General features: G+C 64.5%; 1 protein-coding gene across 1 annotated transcript in view; it reads right to left on the reverse strand.

The window, feature by feature from the left end:
• LOC137757347 (uncharacterized) overlaps positions 1-15,934 on the reverse strand; it is a 108,443-nt gene extending 92,509 nt beyond the window's left edge. Inside the window, exons 1-4 of the mRNA XM_068534065.1 lie at positions 15,776-15,934; positions 15,503-15,573; positions 7,948-8,018; positions 401-471 (exon numbers count right to left, since the gene is read on the reverse strand). Of these exons, the coding sequence (XP_068390166.1) occupies positions 401-471; positions 7,948-8,018; positions 15,503-15,573; positions 15,776-15,828 (266 nt within the window). The 5' untranslated portion in view covers positions 15,829-15,934. The remainder of the gene's footprint in view (positions 1-400; positions 472-7,947; positions 8,019-15,502; positions 15,574-15,775) is intronic.
• Positions 15,935-16,269: the final 335 nt, after the last annotated feature.

A 16,269-nucleotide genomic window follows, 5' to 3' on the forward strand; every position in this document is an offset into this window, starting at 1 on the left:
CACGGGCGGTTGGCTTCACGGAGCCTGGAGCCCAGACCGGGTCCCGGTGCCGGTGCAAGCGGCCCGGGCCCGATCCCTTTCCACTCTCCCCGCTCCCGCAGGACACTGACCTCAAATGCTACGTACCGACCACCTAGGGTAACCGTACACAGATGCTCTAGATGCTCGTCCATGCACCTCTTTCTTCCGGCTCCCCAGTCAGGACCTGACTCGAGAGCCTTTCCTACCATGGCCAAGAACTCCGGCACAGTACACCCGTGTCCCCGTGCCACGATCCCACCTGGGAGTCCCTGCTTCTTGAGCCTTGCTGAATGAACTACCAGAATCACTGACTTTTTCCTATGGTGAAATAGACTCTTTCGGAAGAGGGAAGGGAAGAGAACACAGAGCTCGCACTCACCCAGAACACCAGCGTCTGGAGATGACCGACGTCCCCGATTTCCCTCCTCCTTTCCTTCCGCTCTGCCTCCTCTGCAACGAGAGAGAGCCGAACGCCCATCACTCAGTGTGGCACCGCCACGATGCTTGTGAAGGGGGGGGGGAGGGGGGGGAGGGGGGAGGGGGAGGAGGGGGAGGGGGGAGGAGGGGGGGGGAGGAGGGGGGGAGGGGGGAGGAGGGGGGAGGAGGGAGGGGGGGAGGGTCCGCGTACACCCCCGCCCGCGCAACCTCGAGAGAGAGTGCCTTCGGTTCCTATTCCTACCGGCACCCCCGGTTCAACCAAAAACTTCCAAACAAGGCGCAAGCGTGAAGCATCAACTCCACTCGTCCTTCGGAAATGGCACGGATGCCATCCGAGGCAGGGGGGGCCGTCAGACGGAAGCAGTTTGTACACAAAGAAGCGTGTCCGGTGAAACCCTTGATCCCGTCATCCTCCAAAATCTCTTTCCGGTGGGAAGCACAGCCATCACACCCTGGCGTTTACAGGCGCGGAGCTCGTCTCCTCGGCTCTGCACCCGTGGGACTATGGCGGGACAACCCCAGGTATCTTGGCAAGCCCGCACGCGTCCTCCACAACTGACCAGCCGGCCCTAGGACGCGTGGGTCAACGGGCACCGACTCGTCTCCCCTCTGGCCGCACACAGGTCCACCGCATGGACTTTCCGGGCGTAAGGGCACGTGCTCTGGGACGTGGCCCACTGGAGATTTACCCTGCTCCTCTCCTCTGGGTGGACGCTGACGCCGGAAAACGTACCCTGGTCACGCTCACCCGCACCCTGGTAACGACGACTCAGTGGCCCGCGCCTCACAGCCAGTTCCGTGGGAGACAGAAGAGGAGAGGAAGGAACAAGGCGGAAGCCTAGCGTCCAAAGAGGAGGGGCACGTGAGATACCCTATGCTCCTGCCTCCAGGCACAGACAAGGGTACCCTACCCTGGGCAGCTGTCCGAAAAGAAATGGAGGGGCCCTAGCAGGACACGGCGTTGACTCCGCACAGACGTGCCAACGCCACGGCACGCCTATAGTGCCGTGAGAGCAGCCGAAAAGGCAGAAGACTACCTATCACTACGTGAGCCCGGTGGGGTCAGGGAGCAGGCGACATGCACACAGCCCTCTGCGGCCCGTTGCTTTCACCTGCATTCAACCCCGGGAGCATACATACGCACGCAAAAAGGACGTGTGCTTCCCTCCGCAGACGGGGGGCGGGGGGGCAACTTGGGAGCGGCCATCGAGCAACGGTGAGGGCTTTGGCTTTGACTGGGAGAAAGTCCTATCCACAGCGGCACCCCCGAGGCGGTTACAGGGAAAAAGTACAAGAGAAGGGACGTTTTGTACACGCTCTATAAGCGTACATACACGCGCTTACACACGACGCACGCATGATACACACGCGCGCCCACGCACACGTTTGTGTACCTGCGTGTTTACGAATGAACGAGTGGAGCAGGGAGCGAGTGAATGAAGCGACGAACGAGTGGGGGGTCTGAGGCTAGAGTACAGACACAGTCCCATGGAGAGCTCCCCAGAAGGGTCTGCTGAACAGACGGCCCTCCCCAAGGTCATCTGTCTGTGTGGATGGAGGGGAGCCACTGGGATCTACACCTGTCCCAGCAACTCCAAACCACCTCCCTGCACCCCCTACCCCGGGCACTCCATGGCAGAGTGACTGCCTGACACCCCTGGAGGTGAGCAGGGGCAATCTGCCCCAGCTCCCTGGGTCCCCGTCACTTCCTCCCGCTGCCATAGTGGCCTAGACCCTCTCGGGCCTGCTCCTGAGCCCTTAAGCCAGTTCACGTAGCTGGATGAGAACAGCAGAGAGGCAAGCACGCAGGAAGCGGAGAAACCCAGGTCCTGGTGCCACCTCTAGCTCTCGATCAACGTCCCGAGAGAGCTAGGATTCTACCCGACACGACCCAGATGGATGCCCGTCCCCAGGTGTGCAGACGTGACAGGGTCCCGGTCGCCAGGACACGTGGGCCAGGCAACGTGGCCTCAAAGCAACTCCCAGAGGGATGCGGAGATGGGCCCACCGATGCAGGGATTCCTTGGGATGTCTTTACCTGTGCGCTCCTACTGCCAAGGAGAAGCCCCAAAAGGAAGAGACACCACCTCCCCCAACCCCCCAGTAGGGCCAACCCCACTCGGAAGGCTTGGATGGCTCTCGGGCCTCCCTGGGCCTTTTTTGATCCGCAAAGGGCGGAGGGAGAGGCCGCGCTCGCAAGGGTGCTGGGCGTTTCTGGAGCAACAGTGCCATCAAGCGGAAGCTTTTTGAGCACGGCCTCCAGCCCCTGCCTGTGGATACTGTGGGGAAGGCCTGTGACGGGAGGAGGGCTGGCTTTGGAGCACTCAGAGGATTCCCGGGCCGAACCTGGCCGCCGGGCACGCCTCCAGAGTAGGTGTGGAAGCGACACGCGGCGGGGTTCGGGGCCGGGCTCGCCCACCGAGGAGCCCCGGGCGGCCAGGCCCGCCGCGCTCCCCACCCTCGGGGCCGGGCCTCGGCAGCCGCCATGTTGAGGAACAAGGAGCTGAAGCTCCCACCCCAGGGCATCTGGCCCCTGGATCCTGGCTCTCCCTGCAGGAGCGAGGCCGGCCAGTGGGGTCCCTGGGGTCTCAGGGCCACCGGGGACCCAGGACCCGTGGCCGGTGCCCCGGCGGAGGCCCCGGGCCCAGCCACCGGGGACCACGGGGAAAGGGGAGGACGTGGCCGCCCTGTCCCCTGTCGGGGGCAGCACCCTGCACACAGCCTGGAGAACGTTTCCTCGTTAGTGCTTGCTCCCAGACGCAGACGAGGAAGAGTAATGCAGGGGCACTGCACATTCCACTCTCAGTTCGAGCTGTGTTTCGGTTTGTTTACTTTTTGCTCCTGCCAAAGAGAGTCCGGGTCCCAGGCCCCGCAGGATCCCGTTGAGGCCCTTCCTGTGCCGTAGGACACAGGGTATCCAGGACCCACTCGCGATGGGATGGAAGTGGGCCACGATCGGTACGCAGAGAGGGACGGCACCGTCCGCAGCAGGGGGATCCAGGTCCGTTTTCCGCACTCGAGCTCACCTCGGGAACAGGAACCTTGAGGCCGGGGAACGCCCTGTTCCTCGGTCTCCCTCCCCGTGGAGGACCCGGCGGGTCCTCTTCTTTGGGGAAGACTCCTGGGATTTTTCACAAGCGGCTCCACGTTCTGCAGGTGCAGCCGTTGGCCCTGGCCAGAGGGCCACACTGAGAGCACCTGCGGCCGGCGACCAGTCAGACCGCGTAGCTACGTCAGGACCCGGCCCCAAGGAAGCGCTCTGCCCACGTAAGATCGCCTGACAACGTGTCGGGCGACTCACAGGCGCGAAAGGAAAGGGGCGCGGGGCGGGTTTCAGCACCCTTGCAGGAGGGGTACGTGCGGAGGGAGGGAGGGAGGGAGGGGTCCAGCCTGGAGACTTGCTCCCAGTCGGAAGCCCTCCCCCCACACCGCACCCCGCCCCGGGACCCGGCCCCCAAACCAGCCCACCACCCACCCCCGCCCGGGCAGGTAAGAGCTGGGCAAAGGGCAGGAACGAGCCGCCCCACGGCTTGTTCCAGAAGCGGCCTATCGGGTCAGCCGGGGACTCGAAGGCACCGCCGTGTGCCCAGGAGTATGCACCTCGTTCCTGGCCTTGGCAGACAAGCTGGATGAGGGGTGGTCATGGGGGAGAGGGCAAGGGGGGGAGGCGTTTCTCTCAGTCCAACAGAGGTGAGCTTCAGGCAGCTTCTTCAGACCTCTTCGGCTTGATTCCCTGGCTGGGCTGCAGGTGCCAGCACAGGGCCGAGACCTGGAGAGCCGGGCCGGAATGCAAGCCGGGGCCTTTCCTTCTCCTCGCTGAACTGAGGCACAGGGCCTCGTGGGGAGAAAGCTGAAGCCTGCTGCAAATGCATGGCCCGGGGGTCCACTCGGCGGGGCTCTGCTCAGCTCCTCTCCTCTCGTGTCCTGCCCTCTCCTCTCCGGGAGCCGGGTCCGGGAGCCCTCGGGACGGATCGGGACGGGACGGGCCGGGCCGGGCCGGGCCGGGCCGGGCCAGGCCAGGCCAGGCCAGGCCAGGCCTGGGCCAGAATCCCGGAGACCCTGGGAGATGGCACCGCAGCCACCGATTAGACTCTTCGGCTCAGGTGAAGGGCTCCTTCTGCGGTGGCTCCTGCGTCCCGCCAGCGCCGTCCCCTTCTGGACTCGGACTGCCAGCTCTCGCTGGGCCTCGGGAGCCCTGGGCACTGGGTAGCCAGGCTCCACGTGTCGTCTCTGAGCTGGACGGAAGAAGGTCACTGGGCCCGCCTCGGCCGCTGCCGCCAAGGGCGGCAGAACTCCCGTTGCCCGCGGTGGTCTCTGGCTGGGCCGCACCGTGGCCCAGAGAGGCTTCCGGGGCCCTGGGCCCGCCCAGGCCGAACGTGCTCTGGCTCCGAGGGGAAGGGGCACGCGGCCAAATGCCCGCAGAACCCCGGCCTGGCCTCCTTCAGAGCAGCTTCCTCTAGGCCCGCCCAGACGTGGCGGCCACCAGGGTCCACCGAGACTCCACTTCCTGTAGCCCCACACGCCAGGCGGCCGGGCTGTGCGCCCTGTGCCACTGCCCGTCTCTGGAGCCTCCACGGCACCGCCGGGCCTTGGGCCATGCTCCCCGCCCCTTCCCAGGCGGGGCCCGGAGCTCTTGACTTCCCGGGGCCACTGTCCAGTGTTCCCGACTTCAATCCCTTGTCACTCCTCCCCAGGAAGGGACGGTACAGGGTTCGCGGGATCGGCGGACCCGTTCCTCTCGATGGCAGTATTGCACCACGAACGGCAGCCTGCCCTTCCCCTTCCCCTCCCCCAGGCCCTCTCCCTCTGCCCTTTGCCGAGGGAAAAACGAAATGCCAAGCCCTGCCCAACCTGGCAAAAGCGAGATGGCTCATCAACCTGGCCACTTCAGAGGGGCGCGCCTCAAAGTCTGGCCCTCCGTCCTGCGGGGCCTCGTCTCTGTGGGGTCCTCTTAGCCTGCCTTTATGACTCCCCATCCAGGCACCCAGCCGTGGACCGGCAGCTGTGTCTTTAGCAACCCACATTTGCCTAGGACCTCGGGAAACACTCCGAGTGTGAGCACAGAGATCCAGTCACGTCCGGGCGGTGCCTGGCGAGGCACCTTCTCATCAGTCACCGAGGGGCAAGCAGCCCGACGCAAAGGGCCGGCAGCCCACAGGCACAGCCGCGGTGCAGGGCGAGCTCGGCCTCCTATGGCAAGACGATGGACGGCCCCCGAGGACCTGGCATTTCTTCCACGGCGGCCCGGGGGCGGGGGGTGGGAGTGGGGTTTGGTGTTCAGGCGTGGACGGTGGCACACACGGGTCAGTCGGAAGGGCGGCCGGGCGCTGCCCCAGAGACGCCGGAGCGGGTCAGTCTCCTGACACCGCCCAGGGGAAGGCCAGGGATGGGAAGACACCCCCGGGGTGGGTGTGTGGGTGGGTGTAGGCTCCCGCCAGCTCGCTGTGCTTTACACCTCGGAGCGACTGGGAGCCACCGGGGACTCCTCTTCAGTTTCTTTCCGGTGCACTGGGGAAGGTGGTTTAGACACAGGTTCCTGCCCTTAAGCGTCCTCTCAGCGCCTGCCTGGTTGCGCTGACTTGGGTGGAGGGCGGGGTGGGCCACTGGGGGCACTGCCGCCACCGGCCCCACCCATGTTGGCTGAAGGAACACACTCTGGAGGCCAAGTGCTCCGGGGACACGAGGCCTTGGAAAGAGAAGAGAGCCCTGGTCCACCGCCGCCTCGGGAAGCACCACGCGTCCTCCGTGTTGGAAAGAACCGGAGGCACGGGACGGGACGGGACGGGACGGGACGGGACGGGACATGATCGCGTCTTCTCTCCTTCTCCCTCGGTTTTTGTTGTTGTTGTTGTTGTTTTAATTATTTATTTATTTTTGGCCGTGTTGGGTCTTCGTTTCTGTGCGAGGGCTTTCTCCAGTTGCGGCGAGTGGGGGCCACTCTTCATCGCGGTGCGCGGGCCTCTCACTGTCGCGGCCTCTCCCGTTGCGGAGCACAGGCTCCAGATGCGCAGGCTCAGTAGTTGTGGCTCACGGGGCTTAGTTGCTCCGCGGCATGTGGGATCTTCCCAGACTAGGGCTCGAACCCGTGTCCCCTGCATTGGCAGGCAGATTCTTAACCACTGTGCCACCAGGGAAGCCCCCTTCCCTCAGTTTTGTCTCAGCACGCCTTCCTCTCTTTCTCTAACTCCGAATCTGCTGTGCCCCCGGGCCTTGGCAATTCTTTCAAGCCGCGGTACTGAGGCGCGTCGAGGAGACAAAACCCAAAAGAGCCCCACCGTGCTGAGTGCACGTCTTCCGGGACCCTCGCCCCACGCCGGGGGACTTGACTCGACGCCCAGATATTACCGTGAAAGGCTCCTGGGATGGCCAAACAGGGTCCTGTGGAAGGCAGGGTCACCCCAGAAATGCCACGCTGCCCTTGCTGCTCGAACCCTGCCTCCGCCCTTTGGTAACCACGAAACGTCAGCCACGCCGCCGACCCGTGTGCCGTGACGCCTCGCTAAACCACGGCGCCACACGCTCACCAGCCCGCCTGGAGAAGCCTTCAATTACTTTGAGCCCAGGGTAGGAGGCGTCCTCCTCACGGCAAGACTGTTTCAACAGAAGACAGGAGGGAGAAGGAGGAAACAGAGACAGAAAGAAAACACCTCCGGCTGCTGGTCACGCACCCACTCAGGCGACATTTCCCACACGGAAGAAGGGACGTACACCTCCTGAAAGGCCCCACACCGTCAAGTTCCTTGGTTTGTCAAGAGGCAGACTTGCGGAGCGCAAGGAGCCCTACAGCGGGCTGCCCCGAGCCAAACCTCCACGCCGCCCAGCGGGCGCCCCCTCTTCATAATCCCGCAAGGGCACGTTCCCGAGTCCTTCCTGGCTTGGTGGAGGGCCATGGTGGAGAGAGCTGGGCCCAAGGGCGATCAGGAGAGGACGGGAGGAACAGCCATCACGGGCTCCACTCAAAGCACAGGAGGCAAAAAGCCCACGAGGCCTGGCTCTCCCTCACACGGTCTCCCACCGCCGGCCCCCACGTCGGGCTGGGCTGGCACTGCTGCTTCTCGGGGGTGAGGTGGGGCGCCGAGTGATCACGTCACGGGCGGTTGGCTTCACGGAGCCTGGAGCCCAGACCGGGTCCCGGTGCCGGTGCAAGCGGCCCGGGCCCGATCCCTTTCCACTCTCCCCGCTCCCGCAGGACACTGACCTCAAATGCTACGTACCGACCACCTAGGGTAACCGTACACAGATGCTCTAGATGCTCGTCCATGCACCTCTTTCTTCCGGCTCCCCAGTCAGGACCTGACTCGAGAGCCTTTCCTACCATGGCCAAGAACTCCGGCACAGTACACCCGTGTCCCCGTGCCACGATCCCACCTGGGAGTCCCTGCTTCTTGAGCCTTGCTGAATGAACTACCAGAATCACTGACTTTTTCCTATGGTGAAATAGACTCTTTCGGAAGAGGGAAGGGAAGAGAACACAGAGCTCGCACTCACCCAGAACACCAGCGTCTGGAGATGACCGACGTCCCCGATTTCCCTCCTCCTTTCCTTCCGCTCTGCCTCCTCTGCAACGAGAGAGAGCCGAACGCCCATCACTCAGTGTGGCACCGCCACGATGCTTGTGAAGGGGGGGGGAGGGGGGGGGAGGGGGGAGGGGGGAGGAGGGGGAGGGGGGGGGAGGGGGGGGGAGGAGGGGGGGAGGGGGGGAGGAGGGGGGGAGGGGGGAGGAGGGGGGAGGAGGGAGGGGGGGAGGGTCCGCGTACACCCCCGCCCGCGCAACCTCGAGAGAGAGTGCCTTCGGTTCCTATTCCTACCGGCACCCCCGGGTCAACCAAAAACTTCCAAACAAGGCGCAAGCGTGAAGCATCAACTCCACTCGTCCTTCGGAAATGGCACGGATGCCATCCGAGGCAGGGGGGGCCGTCAGACGGAAGCAGTTTGTACACAAAGAAGCGTGTCCGGTGAAACCCTTGATCCCGTCATCCTCCAAAATCTCTTTCCGGTGGGAAGCACAGCCATCACACCCTGGCGTTTACAGGCGCGGAGCTCGTCTCCTCGGCTCTGCACCCGTGGGACTATGGCGGGACAACCCCAGGTATCTTGGCAAGCCCGCGCGCGTCCTCCACAACTGACCAGCCGGCCCTAGGACGCGTGGGTCAACGGGCACCGACTCGTCTCCCCTCTGGCCGCACACAGGTCCACCGCATGGACTTTCCGGGCGTAAGGGCACGTGCTCTGGGACGTGGCCCACTGGAGATTTACCCTGCTCCTCTCCTCTGGGTGGACGCTGACGCCGGAAAACGTACCCTGGTCACGCTCACCCGCACCCTGGTAACGACGACTCAGTGGCCCGCGCCTCACAGCCAGTTCCGTGGGAGACAGAAGAGGAGAGGAAGGAACAAGGCGGAAGCCTAGCGTCCAAAGAGGAGGGGCACGTGAGATACCCTATGCTCCTGCCTCCAGGCACAGACAAGGGTACCCTACCCTGGGCAGCTGTCCGAAAAGAAATGGAGGGGCCCTAGCAGGACACGGCGTTGACTCCGCACAGACGTGCCAACGCCACGGCACGCCTATAGTGCCGTGAGAGCAGCCGAAAAGGCAGAAGACTACCTATCACTACGTGAGCCCGGTGGGGTCAGGGAGCAGGCGACATGCACACAGCCCTCTGCGGCCCGTTGCTTTCACCTGCATTCAACCCCGGGAGCATACATACGCACGCAAAAAGGACGTGTGCTTCCCTCCGCAGACGGGGGGCGGGGGGGCAACTTGGGAGCGGCCATCGAGCAACGGTGAGGGCTTTGGCTTTGACTGGGAGAAAGTCCTATCCACAGCGGCACCCCCGAGGCGGTTACAGGGAAAAAGTACAAGAGAAGGGACGTTTTGTACACGCTCTATAAGCGTACATACACGCGCTTACACACGACGCACGCATGATACACACGCGCGCCCACGCACACGTTTGTGTACCTGCGTGTTTACGAATGAACGAGTGGAGCAGGGAGCGAGTGAATGAAGCGACGAACGAGTGGGGGGTCTGAGGCTAGAGTACAGACACAGTCCCATGGAGAGCTCCCCAGAAGGGTCTGCTGAACAGACGGCCCTCCCCAAGGTCATCTGTCTGTGTGGATGGAGGGGAGCCACTGGGATCTACACCTGTCCCAGCAACTCCAAACCACCTCCCTGCACCCCCTACCCCGGGCACTCCATGGCAGAGTGACTGCCTGACACCCCTGGAGGTGAGCAGGGGCAATCTGCCCCAGCTCCCTGGGTCCCCGTCACTTCCTCCCGCTGCCATAGTGGCCTAGACCCTCTCGGGCCTGCTCCTGAGCCCTTAAGCCAGTTCACGTAGCTGGATGAGAACAGCAGAGAGGCAAGCACGCAGGAAGCGGAGAAACCCAGGTCCTGGTGCCACCTCTAGCTCTCGATCAACGTCCCGAGAGAGCTAGGATTCTACCCGACACGACCCAGATGGATGCCCGTCCCCAGGTGTGCAGACGTGACAGGGTCCCGGTCGCCAGGACACGTGGGCCAGGCAACGTGGCCTCAAAGCAACTCCCAGAGGGATGCGGAGATGGGCCCACCGATGCAGGGATTCCTTGGGATGTCTTTACCTGTGCGCTCCTACTGCCAAGGAGAAGCCCCAAAAGGAAGAGACACCACCTCCCCCAACCCCCCAGTAGGGCCAACCCCACTCGGAAGGCTTGGATGGCTCTCGGGCCTCCCTGGGCCTTTTTTGATCCGCAAAGGGCAGAGGGAGAGGCCGCGCTCGCAAGGGTGCTGGGCATTTCTGGAGCAACAGTGCCATCAAGCGGAAGCTTTTTGAGCACGGCCTCCAGCCCCTGCCTGTGGATACTGTGGGGAAGGCCTGTGACGGGAGGAGGGCTGGCTTTGGAGCACTCAGAGGATTCCCGGGCCGAACCTGGCCGCCGGGCACGCCTCCAGAGTAGGTGTGGAAGCGACACGCGGCGGGGTTCGGGGCCGGGCTCGCCCACCGAGGAGCCCCGGGCGGCCAGGCCCGCCGCGCTCCCCACCCTCGGGGCCGGGCCTCGGCAGCCGCCATGTTGAGGAACAAGGAGCTGAAGCTCCCACCCCAGGGCATCTGGCCCCTGGATCCTGGCTCTCCCTGCAGGAGCGAGGCCGGCCAGTGGGGTCCCTGGGGTCTCAGGGCCACCGGGGACCCAGGACCCGTGGCCGGTGCCCCGGCGGAGGCCCCGGGCCCAGCCACCGGGGACCACGGGGAAAGGGGAGGACGTGGCCGCCCTGTCCCCTGTCGGGGGCAGCACCCTGCACACAGCCTGGAGAACGTTTCCTCGTTAGTGCTTGCTCCCAGACGCAGACGAGGAAGAGTAATGCAGGGGCACTACACATTCCACTCTCAGTTCGAGCTGTGTTTCGGTTTGTTTACTTTTTGCTCCTGCCAAAGAGAGTCCGGGTCCCAGGCCCCGCAGGATCCCGTTGAGGCCCTTCCTGTGCCGTAGGACACAGGGTATCCAGGACCCACTCGCGATGGGATGGAAGTGGGCCACGATCGGTACGCAGAGAGGGACGGCACCGTCCGCAGCAGGGGGATCCAGGTCCGTTTTCCGCACTCGAGCTCACCTCGGGAACAGGAACCTTGAGGCCGGGGAACGCCCTGTTCCTCGGTCTCCCTCCCCGTGGAGGACCCGGCGGGTCCTCTTCTTTGGGGAAGACTCCTGGGATTTTTCACAAGCGGCTCCACGTTCTGCAGGTGCAGCCGTTGGCCCTGGCCAGAGGGCCACACTGAGAGCACCTGCGGCCGGCGACCAGTCAGACCGCGTAGCTACGTCAGGACCCGGCCCCAAGGAAACGCTCTGCCCACGTAAGATCGCCTGACAACGTGTCGGGCGACTCACAGGCGCGAAAGGAAAGGGGCGCGGGGCGGGTTTCAGCACCCTTCCAGGAGGGGTACGTGCGGAGGGAGGGGTCCAGCCTGGAGACTTGCTCCCAGTCGGAAGCCCTCCCCCCACACCGCACCCCGCCCCGGGACCCGGCCCCCAAACCAGCCCACCACCCACCCCCGCCCGGGCAGGTAAGAGCTGGGCAAAGGGCAGGAACGAGCCGCCCCACGGCTTGTTCCAGAAGCGGCCTATCGGGTCAGCCGGGGACTCGAAGGCACCGCCGTGTGCCCAGGAGTATGCACCTCGTTCCTGGCCTTGGCAGACAAGCTGGATGAGGGGTGGTCATGGGGGAGAGGGCAAGGGGGGGAGGCGTTTCTCTCAGTCCAACAGAGGTGAGCTTCAGGCAGCTTCTTCAGACCTCTTCGGCTTGATTCCCTGGCTGGGCTGCAGGTGCCAGCACAGGGCCGAGACCTGGAGAGCCGGGCCGGAATGCAAGCCGGGGCCTTTCCTTCTCCTCGCTGAACTGAGGCACAGGGCCTCGTGGGGAGAAAGCTGAAGCCTGCTGCAAATGCATGGCCCGGGGGTCCACTCGGCGGGGCTCTGCTCAGCTCCTCTCCTCTCGTGTCCTGCCCTCTCCTCTCCGGGAGCCGGGTCCGGGAGCCCTCGGGACGGATCGGGACGGGACGGGCCGGGCCGGGCCGGGCCGGGCCGGGCCGGGCCAGGCCAGGCCAGGCCAGGCCTGGGCCAGAATCCCGGAGACCCTGGGAGATGGCACCGCAGCCACCGATTAGACTCTTCGGCTCAGGTGAAGGGCTCCTTCTGCGGTGGCTCCTGCGTCCCGCCAGCGCCGTCCCCTTCTGGACTCGGACTGCCAGCTCTCGCTGGGCCTCGGGAGCCCTGGGCACTGGGTAGCCAGGCTCCACGTGTCGTCTCTGAGCTGGACGGAAGAAGGTCACTGGGCCCGCCTCGGCCGCTGCCGCCAAGGGCGGCAGAACTCCCGTTGCCCGCGGTGGTCTCTGGCTGGGCCGCACCGTGGCCCAGAGAGGCTTCCGGGGCCCTGGGCCCGCCCAGGCCGAACGTGCTCTGGCTCCGAGGGGAAGGGGCACGCGGCCAAATGCCCGCAGAACCCCGGCCTGGCCTCCTTCAGAGCAGCTTCCTCTAGGCCCGCCCAGACGTGGCGGCCACCAGGGTCCACCGAGACTCCACTTCCTGTAGCCCCACACGCCAGGCGGCCGGGCTGTGCGCCCTGTGCCACTGCCCGTCTCTGGAGCCTCCACGGCACCGCCGGGCCTTGGGCCATGCTCCCCGCCCCTTCCCAGGCGGGGCCCGGAGCTCTTGACTTCCCGGGGCCACTGTCCAGTGTTCCCGACTTCAATCCCTTGTCACTCCTCCCCAGGAAGGGACGGTACAGGGTTCGCGGGATCGGCGGACCCGTTCCTCTCGATGGCAGTATTGCACCACGAACGGCAGCCTGCCCTTCCCCTTCCCCTCCCCCAGGCCCTCTCCCTCTGCCCTTTGCCGAGGGAAAAACGAAATGCCAAGCCCTGCCCAACCTGGCAAAAGCGAGATGGCTCATCAACCTGGCCACTTCAGAGGGGCGCGCCTCAAAGTCTGGCCCTCCGTCCTGCGGGGCCTCGTCTCTGTGGGGTCCTCTTAGCCTGCCTTTATGACTCCCCATCCAGGCACCCAGCCGTGGACCGGCAGCTGTGTCTTTAGCAACCCACATTTGCCTAGGACCTCGGGAAACACTCCGAGTGTGAGCACAGAGATCCAGTCACGTCCGGGCGGTGCCTGGCGAGGCACCTTCTCATCAGTCACCGAGGGGCAAGCAGCCCGACGCAAAGGGCCGGCAGCCCACAGGCACAGCCGCGGTGCAGGGCGAGCTCGGCCTCCTATGGCAAGACGATGGACGGCCCCCGAGGACCTGGCATTTCTTCCACGGCGGCCCGGGGGCGGGGGGTGGGAGTGGGGTTTGGTGTTCAGGCGTGGACGGTGGCACACACGGGTCAGTCGGAAGGGCGGCCGGGCGCTGCCCCAGAGACGCCGGAGCGGGTCAGTCTCCTGACACCGCCCAGGGGAAGGCCAGGGATGGGAAGACACCCCCGGGGTGGGTGTGTGGGTGGGTGTAGGCTCCCGCCAGCTCGCTGTGCTTTACACCTCGGAGCGACTGGGAGCCACCGGGGACTCCTCTTCAGTTTCTTTCCGGTGCACTGGGGAAGGTGGTTTAGACACAGGTTCCTGCCCTTAAGCGTCCTCTCAGCGCCTGCCTGGTTGCGCTGACTTGGGTGGAGGGCGGGGTGGGCCACTGGGGGCACTGCCGCCACCGGCCCCACCCATGTTGGCTGAAGGAACACACTCTGGAGGCCAAGTGCTCCGGGGACACGAGGCCTTGGAAAGAGAAGAGAGCCCTGGTCCACCGCCGCCTCGGGAAGCACCACGCGTCCTCCGTGTTGGAAAGAACCGGAGGCACGGGACGGGACGGGACGGGACGGGACGGGACGGGACATGATCGCGTCTTCTCTCCTTCTCCCTCGGTTTTTGTTGTTGTTGTTGTTGTTTTAATTATTTATTTATTTTTGGCCGTGTTGGGTCTTCGTTTCTGTGCGAGGGCTTTCTCCAGTTGCGGCGAGTGGGGGCCACTCTTCATCGCGGTGCGCGGGCCTCTCACTGTCGCGGCCTCTCCCGTTGCGGAGCACAGGCTCCAGATGCGCAGGCTCAGTAGTTGTGGCTCACGGGGCTTAGTTGCTCCGCGGCATGTGGGATCTTCCCAGACTAGGGCTCGAACCCGTGTCCCCTGCATTGGCAGGCAGATTCTTAACCACTGTGCCACCAGGGAAGCCCCCTTCCCTCAGTTTTGTCTCAGCACGCCTTCCTCTCTTTCTCTAACTCCGAATCTGCTGTGCCCCCGGGCCTTGGCAATTCTTTCAAGCCGCGGTACTGAGGCGCGTCGAGGAGACAAAACCCAAAAGAGCCCCACCGTGCTGAGTGCACGTCTTCCGGGACCCTCGCCCCACGCCGGGGGACTTGACTCGACGCCCAGATATTACCGTGAAAGGCTCCTGGGATGGCCAAACAGGGTCCTGTGGAAGGCAGGGTCACCCCAGAAATGCCACGCTGCCCTTGCTGCTCGAACCCTGCCTCCGCCCTTTGGTAACCACGAAACGTCAGCCACGCCGCCGACCCGTGTGCCGTGACGCCTCGCTAAACCACGGCGCCACACGCTCACCAGCCCGCCTGGAGAAGCCTTCAATTACTTTGAGCCCAGGGTAGGAGGCGTCCTCCTCACGGCAAGACTGTTTCAACAGAAGACAGGAGGGAGAAGGAGGAAACAGAGACAGAAAGAAAACACCTCCGGCTGCTGGTCACGCACCCACTCAGGCGACATTTCCCACACGGAAGAAGGGACGTACACCTCCTGAAAGGCCCCACACCGTCAAGTTCCTTGGTTTGTCAAGAGGCAGACTTGCGGAGCGCAAGGAGCCCTACAGCGGGCTGCCCCGAGCCAAACCTCCACGCCGCCCAGCGGGCGCCCCCTCTTCATAATCCCGCAAGGGCACGTTCCCGAGTCCTTCCTGGCTTGGTGGAGGGCCATGGTGGAGAGAGCTGGGCCCAAGGGCGATCAGGAGAGGACGGGAGGAACAGCCATCACGGGCTCCACTCAAAGCACAGGAGGCAAAAAGCCCACGAGGCCTGGCTCTCCCTCACACGGTCTCCCACCGCCGGCCCCCACGTCGGGCTGGGCTGGCACTGCTGCTTCTCGGGGGTGAGGTGGGGCGCCGAGTGATCACGTCACGGGCGGTTGGCTTCACGGAGCCTGGAGCCCAGACCGGGTCCCGGTGCCGGTGCAAGCGGCCCGGGCCCGATCCCTTTCCACTCTCCCCGCTCCCGCAGGACACTGACCTCAAATGCTACGTACCGACCACCTAGGGTAACCGTACACAGATGCTCTAGATGCTCGTCCATGCACCTCTTTCTTCCGGCTCCCCAGTCAGGACCTGACTCGAGAGCCTTTCCTACCATGGCCAAGAACTCCGGCACAGTACACCCGTGTCCCCGTGCCACGATCCCACCTGGGAGTCCCTGCTTCTTGAGCCTTGCTGAATGAACTACCAGAATCACTGACTTTTTCCTATGGTGAAATAGACTCTTTCGGAAGAGGGAAGGGAAGAGAACACAGAGCTCGCACTCACCCAGAACACCAGCGTCTGGAGATGACCGACGTCCCCGATTTCCCTCCTCCTTTCCTTCCGCTCTGCCTCCTCTGCAACGAGAGAGAGCCGAACGCCCATCACTCAGTGTGGCACCGCCACGGTGCTTGTGAAGGAGGGGGGGGGGGAGGAGGGGGGGAGGGGGGGAGGAGGGGGGAGGGGGGAGGAGGGGGGAGGGGGGAGGGGGGGGGAGGGTCCGCGTACACCCCCGCCCGCGCAACCTCGAGAGAGAGTGCCTTCGGTTCCTATTCCTACCGGCACCCCCGGGTCAACCAAAAACTTCCAAACAAGGCGCAAGCGTGAAGCATCAACTCCACTCGTCCTTCGGAAATGGCACGGATGCCATCCGAGGCAGGGGGGGCCGTCAGACGGAAGCAGTTTGTACACAAAGAAGCGTGTCCGGTGAAACCCTTGATCCCGTCATCCTCCAAAATCTCTTTCCGGTGGGAAGCACAGCCATCACACCCTGGCGTTTACAGGCGCGGAGCTCGTCTCCTCGGCTCTGCACCCGTGGGACTATGGCGGGACAACCCCAGGTATCTTGGCAAGCCCGCGCGCGTCCTCCACAACTGACCAGCCGGCCCTAGGACGCGTGGGTCAACGGGCACCGACTCGTCTCCCCTCTGGCCGCACACAGGTCCACCGCATGGACTTTCCGGGCGTAAGGGCACGTGCTCTGGGACGTGGCCCACTGGAGATTTACCCTGCTCCTCTCCTCTGGGTGGACGCTGACGCCGGAAAACGTACCC

This window comes from Eschrichtius robustus, chromosome X (genome assembly GCF_028021215.1).
Source record: "Eschrichtius robustus isolate mEscRob2 chromosome X, mEscRob2.pri, whole genome shotgun sequence".
Lineage (NCBI taxonomy): Eukaryota > Metazoa > Chordata > Mammalia > Artiodactyla > Eschrichtiidae > Eschrichtius > Eschrichtius robustus.